Source organism: Muntiacus reevesi, chromosome 22 (genome assembly GCF_963930625.1).
Source record: "Muntiacus reevesi chromosome 22, mMunRee1.1, whole genome shotgun sequence".
In the NCBI taxonomy this organism is placed as follows: Eukaryota; Metazoa; Chordata; class Mammalia; order Artiodactyla; family Cervidae; genus Muntiacus; species Muntiacus reevesi.
Window position 1 is genome coordinate 37,260,159 of NC_089270.1, and position 23,048 is coordinate 37,283,206.

General features: G+C 36.0%; 1 protein-coding gene across 5 annotated transcripts in view; it reads right to left on the bottom strand.

Moving 5' to 3' along the window:
* Positions 1-23,048, bottom strand: part of ADGRL3 (adhesion G protein-coupled receptor L3) — a 938,528-nt gene that overhangs the window by 71,245 nt on the left and 844,235 nt on the right. For all 5 annotated transcript variants that reach the window (XM_065913896.1, XM_065913892.1, XM_065913894.1 and 2 more), the window contains 2 exons: positions 19,119-19,185; positions 17,829-17,920 (listed from right to left, as the gene is read on the bottom strand). In XM_065913896.1, the coding sequence (XP_065769968.1) occupies positions 17,829-17,920; positions 19,119-19,185 (159 nt within the window). The remainder of the gene's footprint in view (positions 1-17,828; positions 17,921-19,118; positions 19,186-23,048) is intronic.

Genomic DNA, 23,048 nt, shown 5'->3' on the forward strand with positions numbered 1-23,048 from the left:
ATGATTTTTACTGTCAAAAACCCAGCTCCTTTGAGAGTCTTACCATCAAATATCACTACCACCATTTATTTCCTTTTTTTTTTGTTGTTATTTACTAGCATCTCCAGACATCCCATTTATCAGTCCCTCCACACTTTCACTATTTATCCCCCGTTTTGTATTCATCCTTTCCTGCCTGACCAGCCTAGACTCTATGACCTTTAACTTCTTGCATCTCCTTTCATCTTTAATGATTTGAAAAAATATGCAACCCTGAATAGGTGAGTATTGAACAAACAACTATGATTTCTGAAGACATGCTAAATTCATGACAACAAATGTCTTATAACATTTAACAATATCCAGAAAGTCAACTAAACTCCCCTATCAATCTGCCTTCCCCTACCCCATGGGGAATATTTAACATCTTTCTTGTACCTCAAACTTCCTTTTTACCCCAACACCTTCGGCTGAATATTGCCCCCTATTTACTTTAAAAGAAACAATCTGATAGTTGCAAATGCATTGGTGCACTGTCTGGACCTCACAACCTCTTGTACAGATCCTGAATTGATCCCTCATCTGCTGCATGCTTAGCTGATAAAGATTTGTCCTCTGACCTGCAGATGACTGTTTTTCTGTACCAGAGCTACTAGGCCCATACAGCCAGAAGTGCCTGGGAGTTTACATGTCACTCTCACAACCCATCCCTTGCCCCCTCAACAAGACTGTAGTAAATTACCAACAGGTGTGAAATTATAGAATTCCAGTTCCTAAGCCTTAACGTTGGACAGTTCCAAAGTGTTATTTACACTCCTGAGCTCCCTCTGGGATCAGGGTCAGTCTGAGACTTCACCAGAATGACAACGTTGCAGAGTTTCTTCCTATTATCTATCCTGCTTCCCCTTACTTCCTTATCGATTTCCTATGAAAGGATTTCCTTCTTTAATTGTTTGAGCTGAATCCTTGGCTCGGAGTCTACTTCTGGGAGAACTCAAACGAGACTACTGACAGAAACGTCGTCATCTTTCCGAAACCGAATCTATAAACTACTTTCAACAGTACCCACACACAGGGTTCCCTCCTTTTACAATGAGATAAATGCCTCTTTCTTATTATGCCAACATATCCACTCATTCTGACGCTTCTCAAGAACCGTGCTCCTTTGAGGATTGTTCTCTCCTGCTTTTTACGAATTATCTCCTCGTCTATAGGTTCATTTCCATCAGCAAACAGACTTCAGTATTTCTTACTTTAAAAAACAAAACAAAACACCTTCTAGATCCCAGATATTCTCCAAGAATCTTTGGTGTTATCTTTACTGAAAAATTTGTCAAGAGATTTCTAAACATATAATTCATATAACCTCACTTCTCATTTTTATAAAAGCCACTCTACTTCGGCACACATTCCTCATAACTCCACAATGTCCTGTCATGGCCAAATCCCTCATCAACTTTTCCATCTCATCATACTTGAGTGCTCAGGAACATCTTACAGTTGATGATACCCTTCTATTTTTTGGCTTCTACGACATAATTTTTTATTTACCCTGTTGACTATACTTTCTGAATCACCAAAGTGACTGTTTACAAAAACAACATCCTTCTAGGGTAGCTTCATTCAGTAATTCACTTTAAATTCTAGTTACTCTTAAATCTCTATCTCTAATTCTGATAAGACCACTGTGACATTTAGATTCCTGAAAACTGTACTTTACTAACCTTATTTTTCATTTCATTATTTAAAATATTAAAATAATCACAGGATTTTGAAGATGGGGTTCTTAAGTCATGTATTCCAGTCTATATTTAAGTTTAAATCTTCTTTAAGCATGTCTTCATTCAAATATGATCCTTATGGAAAAAACTCAAGTGAAGCACAGTTTATTTGTAGATGTACAATGTGATATAAAAAGGAATACATGGTAATAATTGGGAAATGGACTCTGAAACCAGATTGCATATTGGAATCCAAGTTTTAGCAATAAATAGTTGTAAGGTCTCAAGGTAAGTTAATTATCCCATTTGAAATATCAAAGGATTATTACAAAGATAAAATTGACACAGGTAGAGGGTTCAGAACTGTGTCTAATACATAGCAAAACTTCAATAAATTAAGTATGTCTCATTATTTTGCTCACAGATTCAAAGAGAAAAAACACATGAAATCTTAAATTGATGTTGGATCAAATGCAACTATTAGGACTGATTTAAGGGCAAAACCACACAGTCAAAGGCTTTGGTGTAGTCAATAAAGCAGAAGTAGATGTTTCTCTGGAATTCTCTTGCTTTTTCAATGATCCAACGGATGTTGGCAATTTGATCTCTGGTTCCTCTGCCTTTTCTAAGTCAACTTGAACATCTGGAAGTTCATGGTTCACCTACTGATAAAGCCTGGCTTGGAGAATTTTGAGCATTACTTTGCTAGAATGTGAGATGAGTGCAATTATGCGGTAGTTTGAGCATTCTCTGGCATTGCCTCTCTTTGGGATTAGAATGAAAACTGATCTTTTCCAATCCTGTGGCCACTGCTGAGCTTTCCAAATTTGCTGGCATATTCAGTGCAGCACTTTCACAGCATCATCTTTTTTTTTAAATAGCTCAACTGGAATCCCATCACCTCAACTACCTTTGTTCATCGTGTGGCTTCCTAAGACCCACTTGACTTTGCGTTTCAGGATGTCTAGCTCTAGGTTGGTGATCACACCATTGTGATTATCTGGGTCGTGAAGATCTTTTTTGTGTAGTTCTTCTGTGTATTTTTGCTACCTCTTCTTAATATCTTCTGCTTCTGCTAGGTTCATTTCATTTCTGTCCTTTATTGTGCCCATCTTTGCATGAAATATTCCCTGGGTATCTCTACTTTTCTTGAAGAGATCTCTAGTCTTTCCTATTCTATTGTTCTCCTCTATTTCTTTGCACTGATCGCTGAGGAAGGCTTTCTTATCTTCCCTTGCTATTCTTTGGAACTCTGGATTCAAATGGATATATCTTTCATTTCCTCCTCTGCTTTTTCCTTCTCTTCTATTCATAGCTATTTGTAAGACCTTCTCAGATAACCATTTTGCCTTTTTGAATTTCTTTTCCTCGGGGATGGTCTTGATCCCTGCTTACTGTACAATGTCACGAACCTCCATCCATAGTTCATCAAGCACTCTGTTTATCAGATCTAATCCCTTGAATCTATTTGTTACTTCCACTGTCTAATCATAAGGGATTTGACTTAGGTCATATCTGAATGGTCTAGAGGTTTTCCTTACTTTTCAATTTAAGCCTGAATTTGGCAATAAGGAGTTCAGGCTCTGAGTCATAGTCAGCTCCCAGTCTTGTTTTTGCTGACTGTATGGAACTTCTCCATCTTTGGCTGCAAAGAATATAATCAATCTGATTTAGGTGTTGACCATCTGGTGATGTCCATGTATAGAGTCTTCTCTTGTGTTCTTGGAAGAGGGTGTTTGCTATGACCAGTGTGTTCTTTTGGCAAAACCCTATTAGCCTTTCCCTGCTTCATTTTGTATTCCAAAGCCAAATGTACCTGTTACTGTAGGTATTCCTTGACTTCCTACTTTTGCTTTCCAGTCCCCTATAATGAACAGGACATCTTTACTGGGTGTTAGTTCTAGAAAGTCTTGTAGGTTCTCATAGACCATTCAACTTCAGCTTCTTCAGCATTACAGGTTGGGGTGTACACTTGTATTACTGTGATATTGAATGATTGCATTGGAAATGAACAGAGATCATTCTGTTGTTTCTGAGACTGCATCCAAGTACTGCATTTCAGACTCTCTTGTTGACTATGAGGGCTACTCCATTTCTTCCAAGGGATTCTTGCCCACAGTAGTAGATATAATGGTCACCTTAGTTAAATTCATCCATTGCAGTCCATTTTAGTTTGCTGATTCTTAAATGTCAATGTTCACTCTAGCCATCTCCTGTTTGACCACGTCCAACTTGCCTTGATGCATGGACCTAACATTCCAGGTTCCTATGCAATATTGCTCTTTACAGCATTGGACTTTACTTCCATCACCAGTCACATCCACAACTCGGTGTTGTATTTGTTTTTCTCCAACTCTTCATTTTTTTCTGGAGTTATTTTCTCACTGACCTCCAGTAGCATATTGGGCACCTATCGACCTGGGGAGCTCAGATGGGAACACCAGACAACCTGACCTGCCTCTTGAGAAACCTGTATGCAGGTCAGGAAGCAACAGTTAGAACTGGACATGGAACAACAGGCATTCAGATAGGAAAAGGAGTACATCAAAGCTGTATATTGTCACCTGCTTATTAAACTTATATGCAGAGTATATCTTGAGAAATGCTGGGCTGGATGAAGCGCAAGATGCAATCAAGATTGCCGGGAGAAGTATCAATAACCTCAGATATGCAGATGACACCACCCTTATGGCAGAAAGTGAAGAACTAAAGAGCCTCTTGATGAAAGTGAAAGAAGAGACTGAAAAAGTTTGCTTAAAGCTCAACATTCAGAAAACTAAGATCATGGCATCCGGTCCCATCACTTCATGGTAAATAGATGCGGAAACAGTGGAAACAGTGACAGATTTTCTTTTCTTGAGCTCCAAAATCACTGCAGATTGTGACTGTGGCCACGAAGTTAAGAGACACTTACTCCTCGGAAGAAAAGTTATGACCAATCTAGACAGCATATTAAAAAGCAGAAACAGTACTTTGTCAACATAGGTCAGTCTAGTCAAAGCTATGGTTTTTCCAGTAGCTGTATGGATGTGAGAGTTGGACTATAAAGCAATCTGAGCACCAAAGAATTGATGCTTTTGAACTGTGGTGTTGGAGATACTCTTCAGAGTCCCTTGGACTGCAAAGAGATCCAACGAGTTCATCCTAAAGGAAATCAGTCATGAATAATCATTGGAAGGTCTGATGTTGAAGCTGAAACTCCAACACTTTGGCCACCTGTTGTGAAGAACTGACTCATTTGAAAAGACCCTGATGCTGGGAAAGACTGAAGGCAGGAGGAGAAGGGGAAAAGAGAGGATGAGGTGGTTGATGGCAATACCAAATCAATGAACATGAGTTTGAGTAAATTTCGGGGGTTGGCGATGGACAGGGAAGCCTGGCATGCTGCAGTCCATGGCGTTGCAAAGAGTATGACATGACTGAGTGATTGAACTAAACTGAAGGGCAGATCCAGAGTGTTTAGGTCATTTATTTTGGAATTTATGACTAAATTTTTACCTGCAGTATGTGACTCAAAATGTAATTCAATATTTAACTTAATATTACCCACAAATTTTCTTTAAACATCTCCAAGAAACATTTTAATTATGGGTTGATTAAGATTTGCAAGCTAAAAATGTCTTTGAGCCCAATAATATTTAAGCAAAATTTCTCACAACAAATTTTTAAAATCATAATTTTCGGTCAACTTTAAGACAAATTTATAGGCTGATAATCATTGTACTAAATAGAATTTTCAGTTTAAAATAATTTCTGTCACTTTCTGCTGATATGTGGTGAGTTGCTCAGTCATGTCCGACTCTCAAAGAGTCACTTTAGAGTTATATTAGGAGAAAATTTTATTACTAGTTGGTTCTGATTATAGCAACCAAGACAGCTCTTAAAAAACCACATAATTGTGTTATTCATGAGATTTCATATATTTCAATCAGCCTTTAAGCAAGCATAGTCTGCACTTTATATTTTAAAAAACTATGACCCTAAGTAATCACTGGGGCAAAAATTGACTTATACGTTTAAAAGAAAGATGATCTTTGTGGAAATCAATCAAAAGTGACTCAAATCTCTTAATTTATATCAAAATATATAGTTTCAAATCTATTATTTCCTTGTATAATTGTTTATAGGCTAAAAGTATATTAAAATAAATACATTAAAAATTAATGAAAATACTTTAGGGTAGAATTTGTGAGTTTAACCAATAGTAAGATTAAGTTTTACAAGACAGAATTAAACAAGATAATGCTAAATACATGTACCTGTTTTGAAAGTGCACAGCAGTTACATTTTTAAAAATGAACAAAAAAGATTAAAACAGTATGCTTACACATTTTTAATTCCTAATAATAACTAGATTATTACATTAATTTCTTCTATGGTCAGACTGGTTCCAAATAGGAAAAGGAGTACGTCAAGGCTATATATTGTCACCCTGCTTATTTAACTTATGTGCAGAGTATATCATGAGAAACACTGGGCTGGAAGAAGCACAGCTGGTATCAAGATTGCCAGGAGAAATATCAATAACCTCAAATATGCAGATGACACTACCCTTATGGCAGAAAGTAAAGAAGAACTAAAGAACCTATTGATGAAAGTGAAAGAGGAGAGTGAAAAAGTTGGTTTAAAGCTCAACATTCAGAAAACTAAGATCATGACATCCAGTCCCATCACTTCATGACAAATAGATGGGGAAACAGTGGCTGACTTTATTTTTCTGGACTCCAAAATCACTGCAGATGGTGATTGCAGCCATGAAATTAAAAGACGCATGCTCCTCGGAATGAAAGTTATGACAAACCTAGATAGCATATTAAAAAGCAGATACATTACTTTGCCAACAAAGGTCCATCTAGTCAAGGTTATGGTTTTTCCAGTAGTCATGTATGGATATGAGAGTTGGACTCTAAAGAAAGCTGAGCGCCAAAGAATTGATGCTTTTGAACTGTGGTGCTGGAGAAGACTCTTGAGAGTCCCTTGGACTGCAAGGAGATCCAACCAGTCTACCCTAAAGGATATCAGTCCTGGGTGTTCATTGGAAGGACTGATGTTGAAGCGGAAACTCCTTTGGCCACCTGATGCGAAGAGGTGACTCACAGGAAAAGACTCTGAAGCTGGGAAAGATTGAGGACAGGAGGAGAAGGGGATGATAGAGGATGAGATGGTTGGAGGGCATCCCCGACACAATGGACATGGGTTTGGGTGGACTTCGGGAGTTGATGATGGACAGGGAGGCCTGGCGTGGTGTAGTTCATGGGGTTGCAAAGAGTCGGACACAACTGAGAGAACTGATGGTGTAAAAAAAGCAAAGACTAGAATAAGTTCTTTCTGTCAAAGAATTTGGGGATGAATGAACTGCAATAGTATAATACTTCCATTTTCATAATGTAGACATATACAGCAGACATTTAATGATGATAATTAGACATGAGAACAAACTGGAGAACAATTATGTCAAAGAATTTCTTGCACTCTGGTGAAAGTTCTAGGGCCCACAACAAATTTCCCAATCTGGGGATCTGGCAAAGGGACTGAGAACCCAGGGAATTTGATTTTGAAGGCCAGTGGGATTTGATTATAGAACTTCAATGGGACTGGGGAAACAGACTCTTGGAGGGCAGAAAGAAAACCTTGTGCATAGTAGGACCCAGGACAAAGGAGCAGTGACCCCACAAGAGACTGAACCAGACTTGCCTGGGCATGTCCTGGAGTCTCCAGTGGAGGCGTGGGTCGACAGTGGCCTGCATGGGGTAAGGGGCACTGAATACAATAGTTCTGGGAGCCATGGCATGCTGGCATAAGTCCTTTAAAAGGAGGTCATCATTACCCCCATTAATCCTAGTAGGGAAAACAGCCCCATCCATCAATAGAAAATAGGATTAACAATTTTCTGAGCATGGCCCCACCTATCTGAGCAAGGCTCCAACTGCCCCTCAGTCAGTCCTTCCCACCAGAAAGCTTTCATAAGCTTCTTGTCCTTCTCCATCAGAGGGCAGACAGAATGAAAACTGCAATTTACAGAAAGCTAACCACACTGATCACATGGATCACAGGCTTGTCTAACTCAGTAAATCTATGAGCCAGGCCATGTAGGGCCACCCAAGACAGATGGGTCATGGTGGAGAGTTCTAACAAAATGGGGTCCACTGGAGCAGGGAATGGCAAACCACTTCAGTGTTCTTGCCTTGAGAACCCATGAAGAGTATGAAAAGGCAAAAAGACATGACATGGAAAGATGAACTCCCCAGGTTGGTAGGTGCCCAATATGCTACTGGAGAAGAGCATAAAAATAGCTCCAGAAAGAATGAAGTGGCTGAGCCAAAGTGGGAACAATGTCCAGTTTTGGATGTGACTGGTGGTATTAGAAAAGTCTGCTGCTGTAAAAAACAGTATTTCATAGGAACCTGGAATGTTAGGTCTGTGAGTAAAGGTACATTGGAAGTGGTCAAACAGGAGATGGCAAAAGTGGGCACTGACATTTTAGGAATCAGTGAACTAAAATGAACTGGAGCGGGCAAATTTAATTCAGATGGCCATTATATCTACTACTGTGGCCAATAATCCCTTAGAATAAATGGGGTAGGTCTCATAATCAACAAAAGAGCCTGAAATGAAGTATTTGGGTGCAATCTCAAAAACGACAGAATGATCTTTGTTCATTTCCAAGGCAAATTATTCAATATTACAGTAATCCAAGTCTATACCACAACCTCTCATGCTGAAGAAATGAAGTTGAATGGTTCTATGATGACCTACAAAACCTTCTAGAACTAATACTAATAAAAGATGTCCTTTTCATCAGAGAGGACTGGAATGCAAATTAGGAAGTCTCAAGAGATACCTGGAGTAACAGAGAAGTTTGGCCTTGGAATACAAAATGAAGCAGGACAAAGGCTAACAGTTTTGCCAAGAGGACGGACTAGTCACAGCAAACACCCTCTTCCAGTAACACAAAAGACGACTCTACACATGGACATCACCAGGTGGTCAATTCTCAAATCAGAATGATTATATTCTTTATAGCCAAAGATGGAGAAGCTCTGTATAGTCAGAAAAAACAATACTGTGAGTTGACTGTGAACTTCTTATTGCCAAATTCAGACTTTAATTGAAGAAAGCAGGGAAAACCATTAGGGCATTCAGTCATGACCTAAATGATTAAACAGTGGAAGTAACAAATAGATTCAAGGGATTAGATCTGATAGACTGAGTGCCTGAGGTACTAAGACAGAGGTTTGTAACACTGTATAGAAGAGGCTTTGGACGATAGCACTCTTTTCTCTCTTTGTTTTTGCTTTTGAACACAACTGCTGAAGAGTAAGGTGGTGGGAACTGAAGGAGACACCTCTGGACCAAAAGCTGACAGTGTGAGTGACAACAGCCAATAGGCTAAGGGTGATAAATGATGGAAAGATCTTAGGTACTTACTAATATCACTGAGCTATTAAATCAGCTACAGAGACACCTACTTCTGGATTTTAGTTTTTATTTATCACCAGGATCATTATGATGTATATACTCAGAGCAAGAATATCCTAACAGAAACATACCATGATAAGGGACACAAACCAATCTGACTGGGAAATCACTATCTTAAGCTTTTGTCATGTCTGCATACTACCTTTACATTATTACTTTTTTATTAATCATCTCACTTTGCTTAATGGTTTAACAGGAAATATATCATTGTCATAAATGGAAAAAAAAAGCAGAATCAGTTACCACTATAGAAAGTAATAAAGATATATAAAATAAATCAATATTTAATATCTGAAAAACACTAAATGCAAAAATCAAATCAAATCAAATATATATACCAATGATTTAAAATTTAAATCATCAGTTCTCTTTATTGTTCCAACTGCTTATGCATCATCTACACTACAATATTTAGTAAGTCTTTCAAAGTTAGGTTGTTCAACTCCCCTCCCAAATCTCCTAATCTGCCCCAAGTGTGTCTTTTCCTACAGTTCCATATCTCAATACCCAATGCCAAAAGCCTTGTAATCATACTCTACTCCTTTCTCTTATAGTCTGTGTAAATAAATTAACAATTCAGTAAGTTGTATCTTCAATACATATTCAAAATTTTATCACTTCTCGTTTATTAAATAAATTAATGAGCAATTAAAGGACAAAAATAAATGTTTATACATTAAACAAAATATGTGAATAATATGGAACATAAATATTATTTAATTATAATTATTCTTGTATTTCTTCCACCCTAATGAAAGTTTAAGTGAATATTTGCTCTTAGTTATTTTGGGGGAAAAACTATAGCCTTGTTATAACTACTTATTTTAGATTAATTCTGTGGTTGCATGTATAATTACTACAGAAATGCTGGTTTCATAAAATAATTCTGATTACCAAGCTTTCCCAGAGTCTGAATGCACATTTCATATAGGATACAAAGGAAATCTGAGTCTAGCCAACATACAAAGAACACAGGAGCTACTAACTTTTACGTTTTCCTCATAAAGGAGATTTTTTTCCCCCCTCAGGCAGTCTTTCAGGCTTTCTCATCCTTAGGCTGTAATTGATTGTCCTAATCCTGATATAAACCTGATCATTTTGGGGAAAAGTGAAAGAATTATTTGATCTCAAGGTAAAATGCCTGACAGTTTTCCATTGTGCCTGTGACAGTATCCTTCAAACTGTTTTTTTTTTCCCCTCTCTCAGTGTCAGCTCCCAGAAAATGAAGTATGCCAAACACAGTGATGTAAAAAACACCTGGTTCCTAGAAAGAGCTCATGGGGATCTGAATGCATTTTAAAGAGAAAGCCTGAAAACAGAGACTAACGCTTTTAATATTTCACAAAACTTAAAACTACAGCCTAAAATGCATGATACAGTGAGACTGGCAACAAGACTGGCAGAATGCACAGCTTTGTGAACTGGTGGCTAAAGTTAATCTTCCACAGAAGTGATTGTTAAATGTTTGTAGTTGAAATTAAGCTAATCAGTTAAAGGACTAACTAAAACCTGAGGAAAGTCTTAACTTATTTGAAGTAAATCTAGTGGTGTCATAAAAATACACAGAACTTCAAACAGTGCTGTTTAGATTATATTACTCTTCAAATACAACTCAATCATTTATGATAACTTTGTGGGACATTTTCAGTGATGTTTAACCACAGACCAAGGAAATGGAGGGAAGGTGGGGAAAATGAGATACTGAATGATATTCTTTTCAGAATCTTCTTAAAAATTATTTTATTACAGTGAATAAAGTAAATCAATTACTGGTTCTGACTCTCTTAAGAACTAAAGTGTTCACAGCGTGTGTGGGTGTTGACAAGTATATTTGATTTAAAAGTTTTGGAAAAACACATCTTAGTAAAGTGTGTTGGCTGAGGAAACTTTTTACAAGAGGTGACGGTGTCTAAACACATCTCTAAATGCTTAAGCTAATTAGAAATCTATGGTGTTTACTTTAAATGTAGTAGTTTGGGTGGTGGAAGGTAAACAATGAATAAAATTAATTGAATAGACACACAACTTTTTTTTAAACGTCTTCATGGACTATATAAACTATACTGAGCTTCTTTTATAAAAGCCCAAAACAATATTTCAACCTTTTACATCATAGCTAGTATTTTTCCCTGCATGGATCACAACTTTGCCATGTTGAAGGGGCTTGAGTAACTCATGAGTTATGCTCTGCGGAGCCACTCAGGACGGACAGGTCACAGTGAAGAGTTCTGACAAAACATGGTCCACTGGAGGAGAGAATGGCAAACCACTCCAGTGTTCTTGCTAAGAGAATCCCATGGACAGTATGAATAAGCAAAAAGTTATGACACTGGGAGATGAGCCCCCGGGATGGAAGGTGCCCACTATGCTACTAGTGAAGAGCAGAGGGCAATTACTCACAGCTCCAGAAAGAATGAAGTGGCTTGCCAAAACAGAAACGATGTTCAGTTGCGGATGTGTCTGGTGGTGAAAGTAAAACCCGACATTGTAAAGAACAACATTGCATAGGAACCTGGAAATGAACCCTAAGTACTCCCTGGAAGGACTGATGCTGAAGCTCCAATACTTTGGCCAACTGCTGCTAAGAGCTGACACATTGGAAAAGACTTTGATGCTGGGAAAGGTTGAAGGCAAAAAGCAAAGAGGGCAGTAAGGGATGAAATGTTTAGATAGCATCACTGACTCAATGGACAGAAGTTTGAGCAAACTTAAACTTCTGGTAAGGACAGGCGAGCCTGGCATGCTGCAGTCCATGGGATCGCAAAGAGTCAGATATGAATTAGTGACTCCAACAAGTTAATATTTTAAGAAGAATGAGAAAGTACTATAAATATTTTCCTCAAAACTCATCCAGAAGGCATTGAAGTGGGTGGATATTTTTACAACACATAATTCAGAACTAGGTTTCCAGTTTTCATAAAGGATTGAACTCTTTTTAAGATACTGCACTGACTACAGTATAAAAATGATACCATTTTAAAAAGCAGGGAATATATATATATATACATAAAATTCTATCTTAATATATTAATATAAAGAAGAAAAATCAGAGTACTGAAAGTTTTTGTGTACTGTTACATTTTTCATGATTATATCATTCTGCTTTTCCACCTTCGGTTTTTAAGAACCTACCACACTTAACTTTATGAAGTACTAATGTAGTACTAGCAAAGGCAAATGACTTAATTATTTCTACAAATATCTAGAAATACAGTACAAAGCAAAAGTTACCTTGTTAAAGAATAAGTAAGTTACTATAGATACCATTAAAGTAAAACATTTTTCTATTCATCCCTGAAGCTACTCAGAAGCCTTCTTAGATTTCTTTATGTGTGGCAGATGTCCAAGTTCACTGAGACACTTTTTCCCCCCTAACTTAAAACTAACTACAGAACTTGCTACTTATTAATCAAATGAGCATTTCACTCCTGGAGCCAATTCTTTCTTAATAGGATAATTTTTGCCTTAAAAAAAAAAAAAAAAGAGGATCATATCAGGCAAGTTCTATATGAGAAACAAAGCCAATCAAATTCTAATGAGATTTTGATAAGAGAATGAGCAAATTTTACTAAGGAAAACACTAAGATCCAAAGGCAGAAATGTATTTCCACATAGACTGATTAAAAATAATCAAACCATCCTATATGAACACTAAATTATGTTCTATATTCTTTATATATATATGATAATTTTAATTATAGCAAAACTCAATAAAGCAGAATCAATTATTCCTAATTCTGAGGAGATACTAAGACTTTAGAGGCATGATGTAACTTGTGAGGTCATAGAACCAATTCAAAGTGAAATTGTGTATAACGTGAGTTGTTCCTTCTCTTCAGCACTATTCCTTCCCTTAGGGATCAGAGCACAGGGAGGCAGGAAGGCACATGAAAGCTGTTTCTTTAAAGTATCTGAACATTGTGTTTGCCAATCCATCACTCATGCAAAACCACAGTGAATGGGAGATACCAGAAATTGGAAAACAGGGCTCGGTCAAGATAAGAAGCCTGGATGCAGAAGATATCTGTCCCTGGAAAAGGGCAAAGGGACAGACAGAGGAAACAGAAATCTAGCAGATTCTTTTTTTCTCCATATGGGCACCAACTTTCTTTCTTTGCCCTAAAAATTCCTATTATTTATTTTTATTATTCAAAGTCATTGTGATGCTGTTAAATAGTTTTTCAATGATACAAGTAGTTGATAACTATAGAAATGATCAATTTTTGTTTCTCAGGTAAATGTCAAGAATGCTATAAATGTTCCTCAAAAATTAAAGTTATACATGTCATAATACTTCAGCAATATTATAAATTAAGCTTGTGCTGATAACAATTAACTAATTGCTTTATTATATTTATATATTTTTTAAAAAAAATTAGGCTAGATTTTCCTTATGTCTGAAATTCAACCCAAAAATTCAAGTGACTAGGGTTATTTTTTTCCTCCAAATATAATTACCTATTTCGATGAAAAGAAGACAAAGGACAAGTAAGAAAAGAGCAAACAGAAATGTAGTTTTAAGTACTTTTCTGGTTATATCTGAGACATGGAGTACCTCTACCTCCATAATTATGTTAACTATAGCAATTTATTATTATTTTTTCCCAGAGTATATCATTAATATAGTCAAGATCCAACCAAATGAATACTGTATACTAACATCAAAATGTATTTATTTACTTATTTTTTATAAGTCAAACACTAATTTATTCACTTATAATAAGAATTAACTGTCAAGTAGGCTGGAACACTTCATGTCAGCTGGTTAGCAAATATTCTCCCCATAACACACAAAAAAGATGTATTATTAATATGATGACTATGAAGTAAATTTAAATGAAAATATAACTAAATAGTTTTTAAATGATTAATTAATTAGAGTAGCATCAGTCATGCAGTGTTAGGGAAAAGAAAGTCTGTAGAGAAATAGCAGATAAGACCTGAAGGAAAAGTGAGTGCATCTAGAATGGCCAAAGGGGCACATAGCTTAAAATAAAGCCGTAGAAAGGGGCAACTAGATTAGGAAGGCTTAGCGGAGAAGGCAATGGCACCCACTCCAATCCTCTTGCCTGGAAAATCCCATGGACGGAGGAGCCTGGTAGGCTGCAGTCCATGGGGTCGTTAAGACTCAGACACGACTGAGCGACTTCACTTTCACTTTTCACTTCCATGCATTGGAGGAGGAAATGACAACCCACTCCAGCGGTCTTGCCTGGAGAATCCAGGGACGGGGGAGCCTGCTGGGCTGCTGTCTATGAGGTCGCAAAGAGTCGGACACGACTGAAGGGACTTAGCAGCAGCAGCAGCAGTGGGTCATGGAAGGAATTTTGGACCTCAGTGTAAGAGTGACAGGAAACCACTGATGAGTTTTACCCAAGAGAGGTCCATGATCAGATTTAAACTTTTCAAGAGATCGTTCTAGCTAATGAAGGCAGGGGCCAGAATCAATGTGGGGCAAAATGTCAGAAGACTATTGAAGCAGCTTTGCAGAGGTTCACTGTGGCATAAAAGGCAATGGTGTAGTGAAAATGGGAAGAAGGAACACATTATGGATAAAGAAGATACTTCTTCTCTGTGAAAGAATATATATAATAAAAGTAATAAATATTTAATAAATGTATGAATGAATGGTTTTAGAAAGACACTGTCTGGCAAAGGCCTTATATAGTGAGCTTATTTTCTCAGCAAACTGTGTAAAGTGGTGGGTTTTATTCATTATTTTACAAAACAAAACATAACAAGAAAACATAATTTTTATGCCCTCTCTCCATACTAAAACAGATTTTCCAAACAAATCATGACTTTAAAATAAATACCCTCATATCACCCATACCACTTAAAAATTTGTATCATACAGATCCTTACTTTTACTAAAAACAAAAAGGATGCCAGATTTTGTATTTTGCTTTTTCTTAAATTCTTTTTTTTTTTCCTTTATAATGTCCTGGTGATTTTTTTACAAGCATCTATGAAATATTTAACACATTTTGAATGAAATAAAATGTCCTTCAAATTCTGTAAAGTTCTGAGAAACATTTTCTTGAGACTTATTTCTTAATTTTCTCTCTCCCACATGTCCTCATAACCTGTAGATGACCATTTTTCTTACTTTGTAGAGTAGAACAGATAGAAATTCCTCAATTTACTGTTCCACTCTGGTTCTACCACCTATGTATATCACACCTATTAACTATTTTACCCATTCTGAGTAGACAAGAATCCCCCTAAATGGTTTATGGTATCTCAGAACAAAAGTGCCTCATGAAATCGAATGAAGAGGAATTACTGTCCCACTATTCTGGACCTCATTCCCCACAGTTTCTTGGATCAGGATTATAGCACATATTCCCTTTCCTCTATTTCTAACACTTCTAAAACTGGTTTTTTCCCATCAGCACATCCATATGCATATCTTTCCATCTTAAAACTACCCTCTATATTCTTTATAACAGGTACCATATTTACCTCTTTGTACCTGATTGACTTTTCCTTAAAAAGCATCATCATTACATCATTACATTCCTGATTACATTCCTCTGCTCATTTCATGGCAGGGTATGTATGCCTCATTATTATACCCATTTTAAAGAAGAGAGAAAGGCTCAATAAACTTGCCAAAGGCTGTAAACTATAAAGGAATTTAGACAGAATTCAAATCAAGACAGCATCATTTAATGCTTTATTTTGCTTCATAATATAAAATGTGATCCCATCTTTCCTATTACATGTGATTATTGCTTTTGTGTGCTTGTTTTTCTAATTAGTAATATCACAAAGATTCAACTCGTATTACTTAAAGAAATACATATAAATAATGAGAAAACAAATGTATCTTTTAAACTATGTGACTCTACTAAGTTCAAGACATTTCTAAAATTCTTAATTTGGTAAAAGCTGTCACATAAACACCAAAGTGTTATTCACTTCTTTCTGATAGTACTTTAAAATGTAACAAAAATGATAATAAAATATTAAATGCATTTTATATTACATAAAGATAGATATAAAGATATAATTTATATGAAAGTGAGTACAAATATGCTAAGATAAAGAAGTTATATTTTATATGCCTATATAATTGATCTAAATTCAATACCATTATGAACAAAGAGTCCAAGGAACTATAATGACATTTTAGAAGGGCAGTCTAGTTGTACATAATTCAAAAGTGTAATGACTCAACTTTGTAATATTAAACTACAAAAGACTATTACTCACAGCAGATAAGTTCTAGTTTGCTCCATTATATTTTTATTTTTTCTAACCCTTTAGCTATTTTTTCAACTGTTATAGACAGAAGATCCCTTAAACCAAATTAAGCACTTAATTTCAATGCACTTGGTCACTACAGTCGTTAATGCATGACTTTATTCTGAAAACACATTGAGGGCTTACTATAGGCAAGGAATTATGTCAGGTGCTAAACATAAGTAGATGAGAAATGGGTGACAGAGCTGCTATCTGAGGTAGTTCAAGGAGAATGTCAGTAGCACATGAAAGTTACAGGCAACCTCATTAAACATCCGAAAGTACATTCATTTAAATAAAAATATTTAACCAGTTTACACATAGCATAGGCAATCACATACAAAAGCTACTTGACACAGACTATATGTTAATGACTAAAGTACATCTCCACACTATTCTTTTTCAAATGTCACAGCCTTTAAGAGAATAAGACAAAGTTCTTGGTTATACTAAATAACTTTTTTTTTTTCCAGAAAATGTAAATTGGCTTCTTTTTGTGTATAGAAACAAGTACTACTAGGGAGGAAAGGAATGTGGATATTGTCTTATCTCTGCATGTTTCAGATTTTTTGAGCATAAAAAAGCAGATTTTGGTTAAAGGATAAGCCTTGAGAGTTAAAAGATGATTGAATAGTGAGAGTCTTCTGGTGGGATTTACTTCCCAAGATGTTTGCTAACAATTCAAAGAAGGTAAAATCTGGAGCTTTATACTTGTATACCATAGGATTCTACATTAGGGAGATGGGAAGTATCTCTCTCTCTCAGGAGGACAGAAGGGCAGCAGTGTAAGAATTCCTCTGCAAACACCCAGATTAATAATTTCTGGGTTCCTCACCTGGAGTGTAAACACCCCCATTTGGTACTTGCAGGTGGGACCATCTTGCTCCCTTCCCACTGCTCTGACATAGGAGATGGAATGTTGAGTACTGGTGTGCCTATTGCTCTATGAAACAAGAGTCTGCCTGCTATAGTAACTACGTATTTGCTTCCTGGACAAAATAAACAAAGGCATCCAATAAAAACTTGGTCTTCCCTGGTAGCTGAGTTGGTAAAGAGTCTGACTGCAGTGTAGGAAACCCGGATTCAGTCCCTGGGTTGGGAAGATCACGGGGTCACAAAGAGTCAGGCATGACTGAGAGACTAACACACTTTCAATAAAAACTTATCATTTTTTAAATTAGAATTTAGGAGAAAAAAAGTTTCTTTGAAGACAAAGCTTCACTATACTTATTTTCAGGCAGATCAAGTCACGTAAGTAGTCAATAAATGATATTATTCAGCAAAGAAAACACATTGATCTTTATCATTTTGTCATAAAAATCTCAATACAATTAAAAGCATGAATAGTTTAGTGGATCAAGGTAAGGTAGACTAAAGAAAAGCAAAAGAAAAGTTACTTACTTGATATTATCAAGACAGCCAGATTCAGGTTTCAGAATGGCAGTGTGATGAAACATTTTATATAAAGCAATCCCAAGGAAGATTACATTAAGCTGGAATGTAAAAAGTACTGTTATGTAGTATAAATGGAGTAGAAAAAAGAGTAAGTCTGTTTTCTATGACAGATGAGTTGTTCTGGGAAATTAGCTCTCATAAAATAATTGGATCACAGATAATCATCTAGTATTTTCGTAAAGGCAGCTTGGAAACTTGAGATACCAAAGGATTACAAAGCATTGATATGCCAAATGCAAATAGAAAATCAGCAGCAGTTGGAATGATGCTGTAGAAATTATAAAGCAATTCAAAGTCAAGTATATGTTTATAAAAAAGACAATACCTATTCCAGGTTGATATTATATCCACCCTCCAAACATGGACCTTTACTTATTGTTCAAATGATTTATTACAAAACTAATATTCAAAATCATAATATTTGTGAGTAGCTAGATCAAAAGGGTTATAAAATGTTGGTTAAATTCTCATGCTACAACAAACTAGAATTAAAGCAGTGGGCACCCCCAATGACATTGTTATATCACTGGACCAAAAAGAGCATATGACAGGAAATAAAACAAACCACATGTTAAAATGCCCTTGTTACCTGCTTTGTTTATACTTCAGAACTTGGGGCAACCTTGTATTTTAAAATGATAAGCATATAAATAATGATACCAACAATAGTATCTAAATTAGGATAAACAGTTTATATTTGATAGATATTATGCCTTTAAAAATAAAAAAGAAAGCATTATTCCAGAATGTTTACCTAACTGACTTGTCATTCTCAAGTAAAAACCTCTTAAAGTTTTTGAAATTTATATAAAAACAGAATTGGAAGGAACAGGAAGGTTATTTATTTATTTATTTTTTTGCCACATTTCCAATTTGATTCCATTCATAGTTCAAATTATCCAAAAGAAAAAGAAAGAAAATGTACTACTGTCAAACAAAGTCATCACTGTTTAAAACCTATAAAACCAAATGGATTAGGCTAGATCAAGTTCTTGAGGAGCTATAGTACTGCATAAACTTGTGCAAATGCATGTTTTCCGCTCCCGAGGGCTTTGATTAAGCATTTTACAATACAAAAGTAGACTAATGAGTGTCTAATTGCTTGAGTTATTTAGGGTCAAATAAATACATGCTTACCCCCAAATTAATCTATGTAAAATAAAGATAGTCAGCACAGGGAGAGTGAAAGTTTTATTTCTTGACCTGGGGAACACATAGTTAATTAGGAGTTCTTACCATAATTATCAAGGTCGCTGGTCCTATAAAACTCCAAATGAAGTAGGTGTCAAGTCGGAGCCAACATCTGCAATGAAACACAGGGAGAGAATGCATTCAAGGACTGGCTACGGGGCATACATCGGGAGGGAGCGAGTGACAGAGAAGAATGTGAGCTGCAAAGCATTCCACTGGGAGACAGGAAATATTACATCGCTTGTTCATTTAAATGCTGAATTATGTGCCCAATTTCTGACAGCACTGTTGATGGAGTAAGATAATTACCCCTGGAGGAAGCAGGAATAAATGGCACTGGGCCTATTTGCTGGGGCCTTTTGTGTCTGTCATAGAAATCTAAAGAAAAAAAAAGAAAGAAAGAAAGAGCCATGCATATAGCCATTAAGTCGAGTAGCTTTAAGCTATCCTTTTCTCTCCAATTATGGTGCTACATAACCTGTCTATCAGTTGTCAGGTAAAGTGACATTTTCCTGTCAAGAAGATCTGAGGAAATTCAGTACAAAGAAGAAATAAATTTGGTATCAGAAGATTGAAGTTTAATTAGGTTGGGCAGCCAACCTTTGAAAGTTCTTGAGTCTTAAAAAGTGCATTGTTACTGCTACTGCTTCTGCGGTTGCAAATGATCCTTAACATCCCATGAAGTTGATTCATAACCCAAAAGTAAATTATTAATCACTTAATTTCAGTTACATTTAATACTCCCCCAATTCTTAAAGCCTTTGGGAAATTACATTTTCTTTCTTCAGGATGACAGGAAGACAAAATGGAAGTGACTAGTTATGAGAAAGATTAACGTAAATTTTGAACAAATTACTTTTGATGTTAAAAATCATATCTTGAATTATTTGCCATTTGGATATACTTGAAGCATAATTAAAAAAAACAAACAAACTGGAAAATAGTTGAGTGGTGTGCTAAGCGTTCTAAAACAGCATGTAGGTTGTCTGAAGTAAGTAAATATTTCTGATTATGTAACTACTCATTAAATGTCATCAATAATGGAAAACCAGAAAAGCTATGAAGAAATTTATATATGTCAATACAGCAACAAATAAAAAAAAGTTTTCTATTCAAGTGATGAAATATTATAAAGTAGTGAAGAGGAAGGGTCTTTATATGTCAGTAAAATAGATCACATTAACAAAGGTTAATGAAAAACTAAAGTGACATATCTGTATGAACTATAATATTCATATTTTTGACAGATATATATACATATATATGAATGCAATTTTTTAAATTAATTGGGAAAAGTCACCTAACTCAATTAGTGATTGCCTCTCATATAAGTGTACAGAGGACTAGAAGTGCAGAAGAGAGGCTTTAGCTATATGCTTCATTTTTAAAATTACCGAAGCTACCTGCCAAAATACCAACAGTTTTATCATCTGAGCAATAGAGTCAGTGAAGTTTACTATTTTTTTTTCTTTTTACTTTTAAGTAACTTAAATTTTTTATAAAGGTTAAAAGTTAGATTTTTTAAGTAAAGAAATAACCAAATGCCCTGAAAAAACCTGATTTTAAAACAAGAAAATCTGGCTTTATTCTATAAAGTAAAATATTTGTGAAATAATTTGCATTGGGATATATCTGCAGTCCAATAAGAAACTGACTATAAGTTCATATTTTTACATAATTCTCTTCATTCACAATAAACATAATAATCCTATTTGAAAAAATGTTAGAGAAGCAATCAATACTCAAACTATTAGCCATTAATTTGTTTGAGTACTTAGTAGTCCTTTTGTTGTGCTATTGTTAACAAAGTTTGGCCATGGAAAAATAAAAGTACTGTACTGGCAATAAGCAGAAACAAACCAGAGAACTCAACGGTTGAAATACAAACACTGTCTTCATTCTGACTGTAGGCTAGTTTGTTACCCCTCTAATAATGAGTTCGTGTGAGTTGCCAGGAGACCAAAGCAGAGGAAATATCCATGGGTCTCTCTGAGTTTTCAACAAGGATTATATTTTCCCACAAATTAAGATCAATAAAGGACAAAGCGTGAATATTTTCCCAGATAAAAACATACATAAGCACGCACGCACACACACACACACCCCCACAGACACAGAGTCCAAGAAGGTTACTAAAAATCAGGTTGCTCTGTCCATGGGATTCTCCAGGTAAGAATACTGGAGAGGGTTGCTATTTCCTTCTCCAAGGGGTCTTCCCAACCCAGGGATTGAACGCAGGTTTCCTGCATTGCAGGCAGATGCTTTACCATCTGAGTGGCCAGGGAAGCCCTCTGAAATCATAGCAGCATGATATTCTAACAGCACATTTAAGAATGGGTGTGATTCATATAGCCCCTGTTCACATGTAGGTCAAACAAGTTTTTGAGAGTTAATCTGAGAACCAAAACATATTCCCTGCAAATTGTTTTCAAAGGGAAATGCATTTTGGGAATTTCTGAAAACAGTTACTCTACAGGTTAAGTACTTCTTATATGAGTAATTTTAATTACAATATTGCAGAGTATCTTGGATTAAGTAGGAAATTTTAAAAAACTTTACATAATTTCACCAAATGTGTTGTTAAAATAACATCATTAAATTTTAGTCTTACAAAACTTTTATACTTTTTTGAAAAAAAGGTCTCTACTTAGCAAATGCTTTGTTTGGAAATAGATGTGCTTTTGACATAGTGATCTCTAAATGTAGAAGTGAAATTACTTTAGAAGTTTTTTTTGGGGGGGCAGTAAAAAAATTCTTCAATATATATTTGGTATAAGTGAAATTACTGTATGAATGTTTTTTTTAATTGAAAGAAAATTCTTCAATATCTATTCAGTACAATAGATTTAAATTCCCTAGAGAACTAAACAGTGAATGAGGCAATACGAAAGACTTAACATGTGCCGAATAAATCATCCATCCCTAAGGGCTGACTGGGCCTGACTATCTTCTGGAAGGCAACGTGGCAAGAATTCCTTTTCTAATTCAACTGCCATATGGCCATACCTGCTGTTTCTGGCTGCATGCTGGCTTTCTCAAAAGTTTCTGTATTTCCTCTCTTTCTCATTAACTATCTCAAAAGTTTGTGTGATTTGTGCCCTGAGTTTCCTATGCCAGCGTTGAAAGAACGCACCCTAGCTTTAAGATCAGGGAGAATACAGATATCTCTCAGTATCCATGGAATTGGTTCTAGGACCCCAAACCCCCAATCTACAGATGCTCAGGTCCCTTACAGCTGGTCTTCTGTATTCACAGATGCTGAACCCATGGATCTGGAGGGCCAACTGTACCATGTGGGTGTTTTTACATGCCTGGGCACATACAATCCACCTCACAATATTCCACAAGTCTAGACAATTCAATGTCACTTAGATATAATGCAAAACCACTAATTAAGGGAAGACAAATGTTAAAGGAACAACTTATTGCACTAAACACAATAAAGTCTAGTTTGCAAATGACCAAACAGATCTGCCACTGAAAAATATGATTTATCTGAAAATTTCCTTTATTCACTAAGCATCATTTAATTCGTGAAATTGGTAATTTTGTGCTTAGTCACTCAATCATGTCCAACTCTTTGTGACCCCATGGACTGTAGCCAACTAGGCTCCTTCGTCCATGGGGATTCTCTAGGGAAGAATACTGGAGTGGGTTGCCATGACTTCCTCCAGGGGATCTTCCCAAGCCAGGGAATGAACCCAGGTCTTCTACACTGCAGGCAGATTCTTTACCATCTGAGCCACCAGGAAGCGACTGTTGTTTAATTTTTAAGATTATATCAATTCTTTTCTAATGAACTTCTGTCATTTATATATAATCTATAAATTAGGTTTATAGCAGTACTGCAACAAGAGAGATAACCTGCTGTTGAAAGAGCAAGTGTATTCTGATGACACAACATGCTTATTTGACTCAAGTTTGGAAAACCTTGTAAGACCAGATACATCCTGTAATTCAAAAGAGAACTTGTCA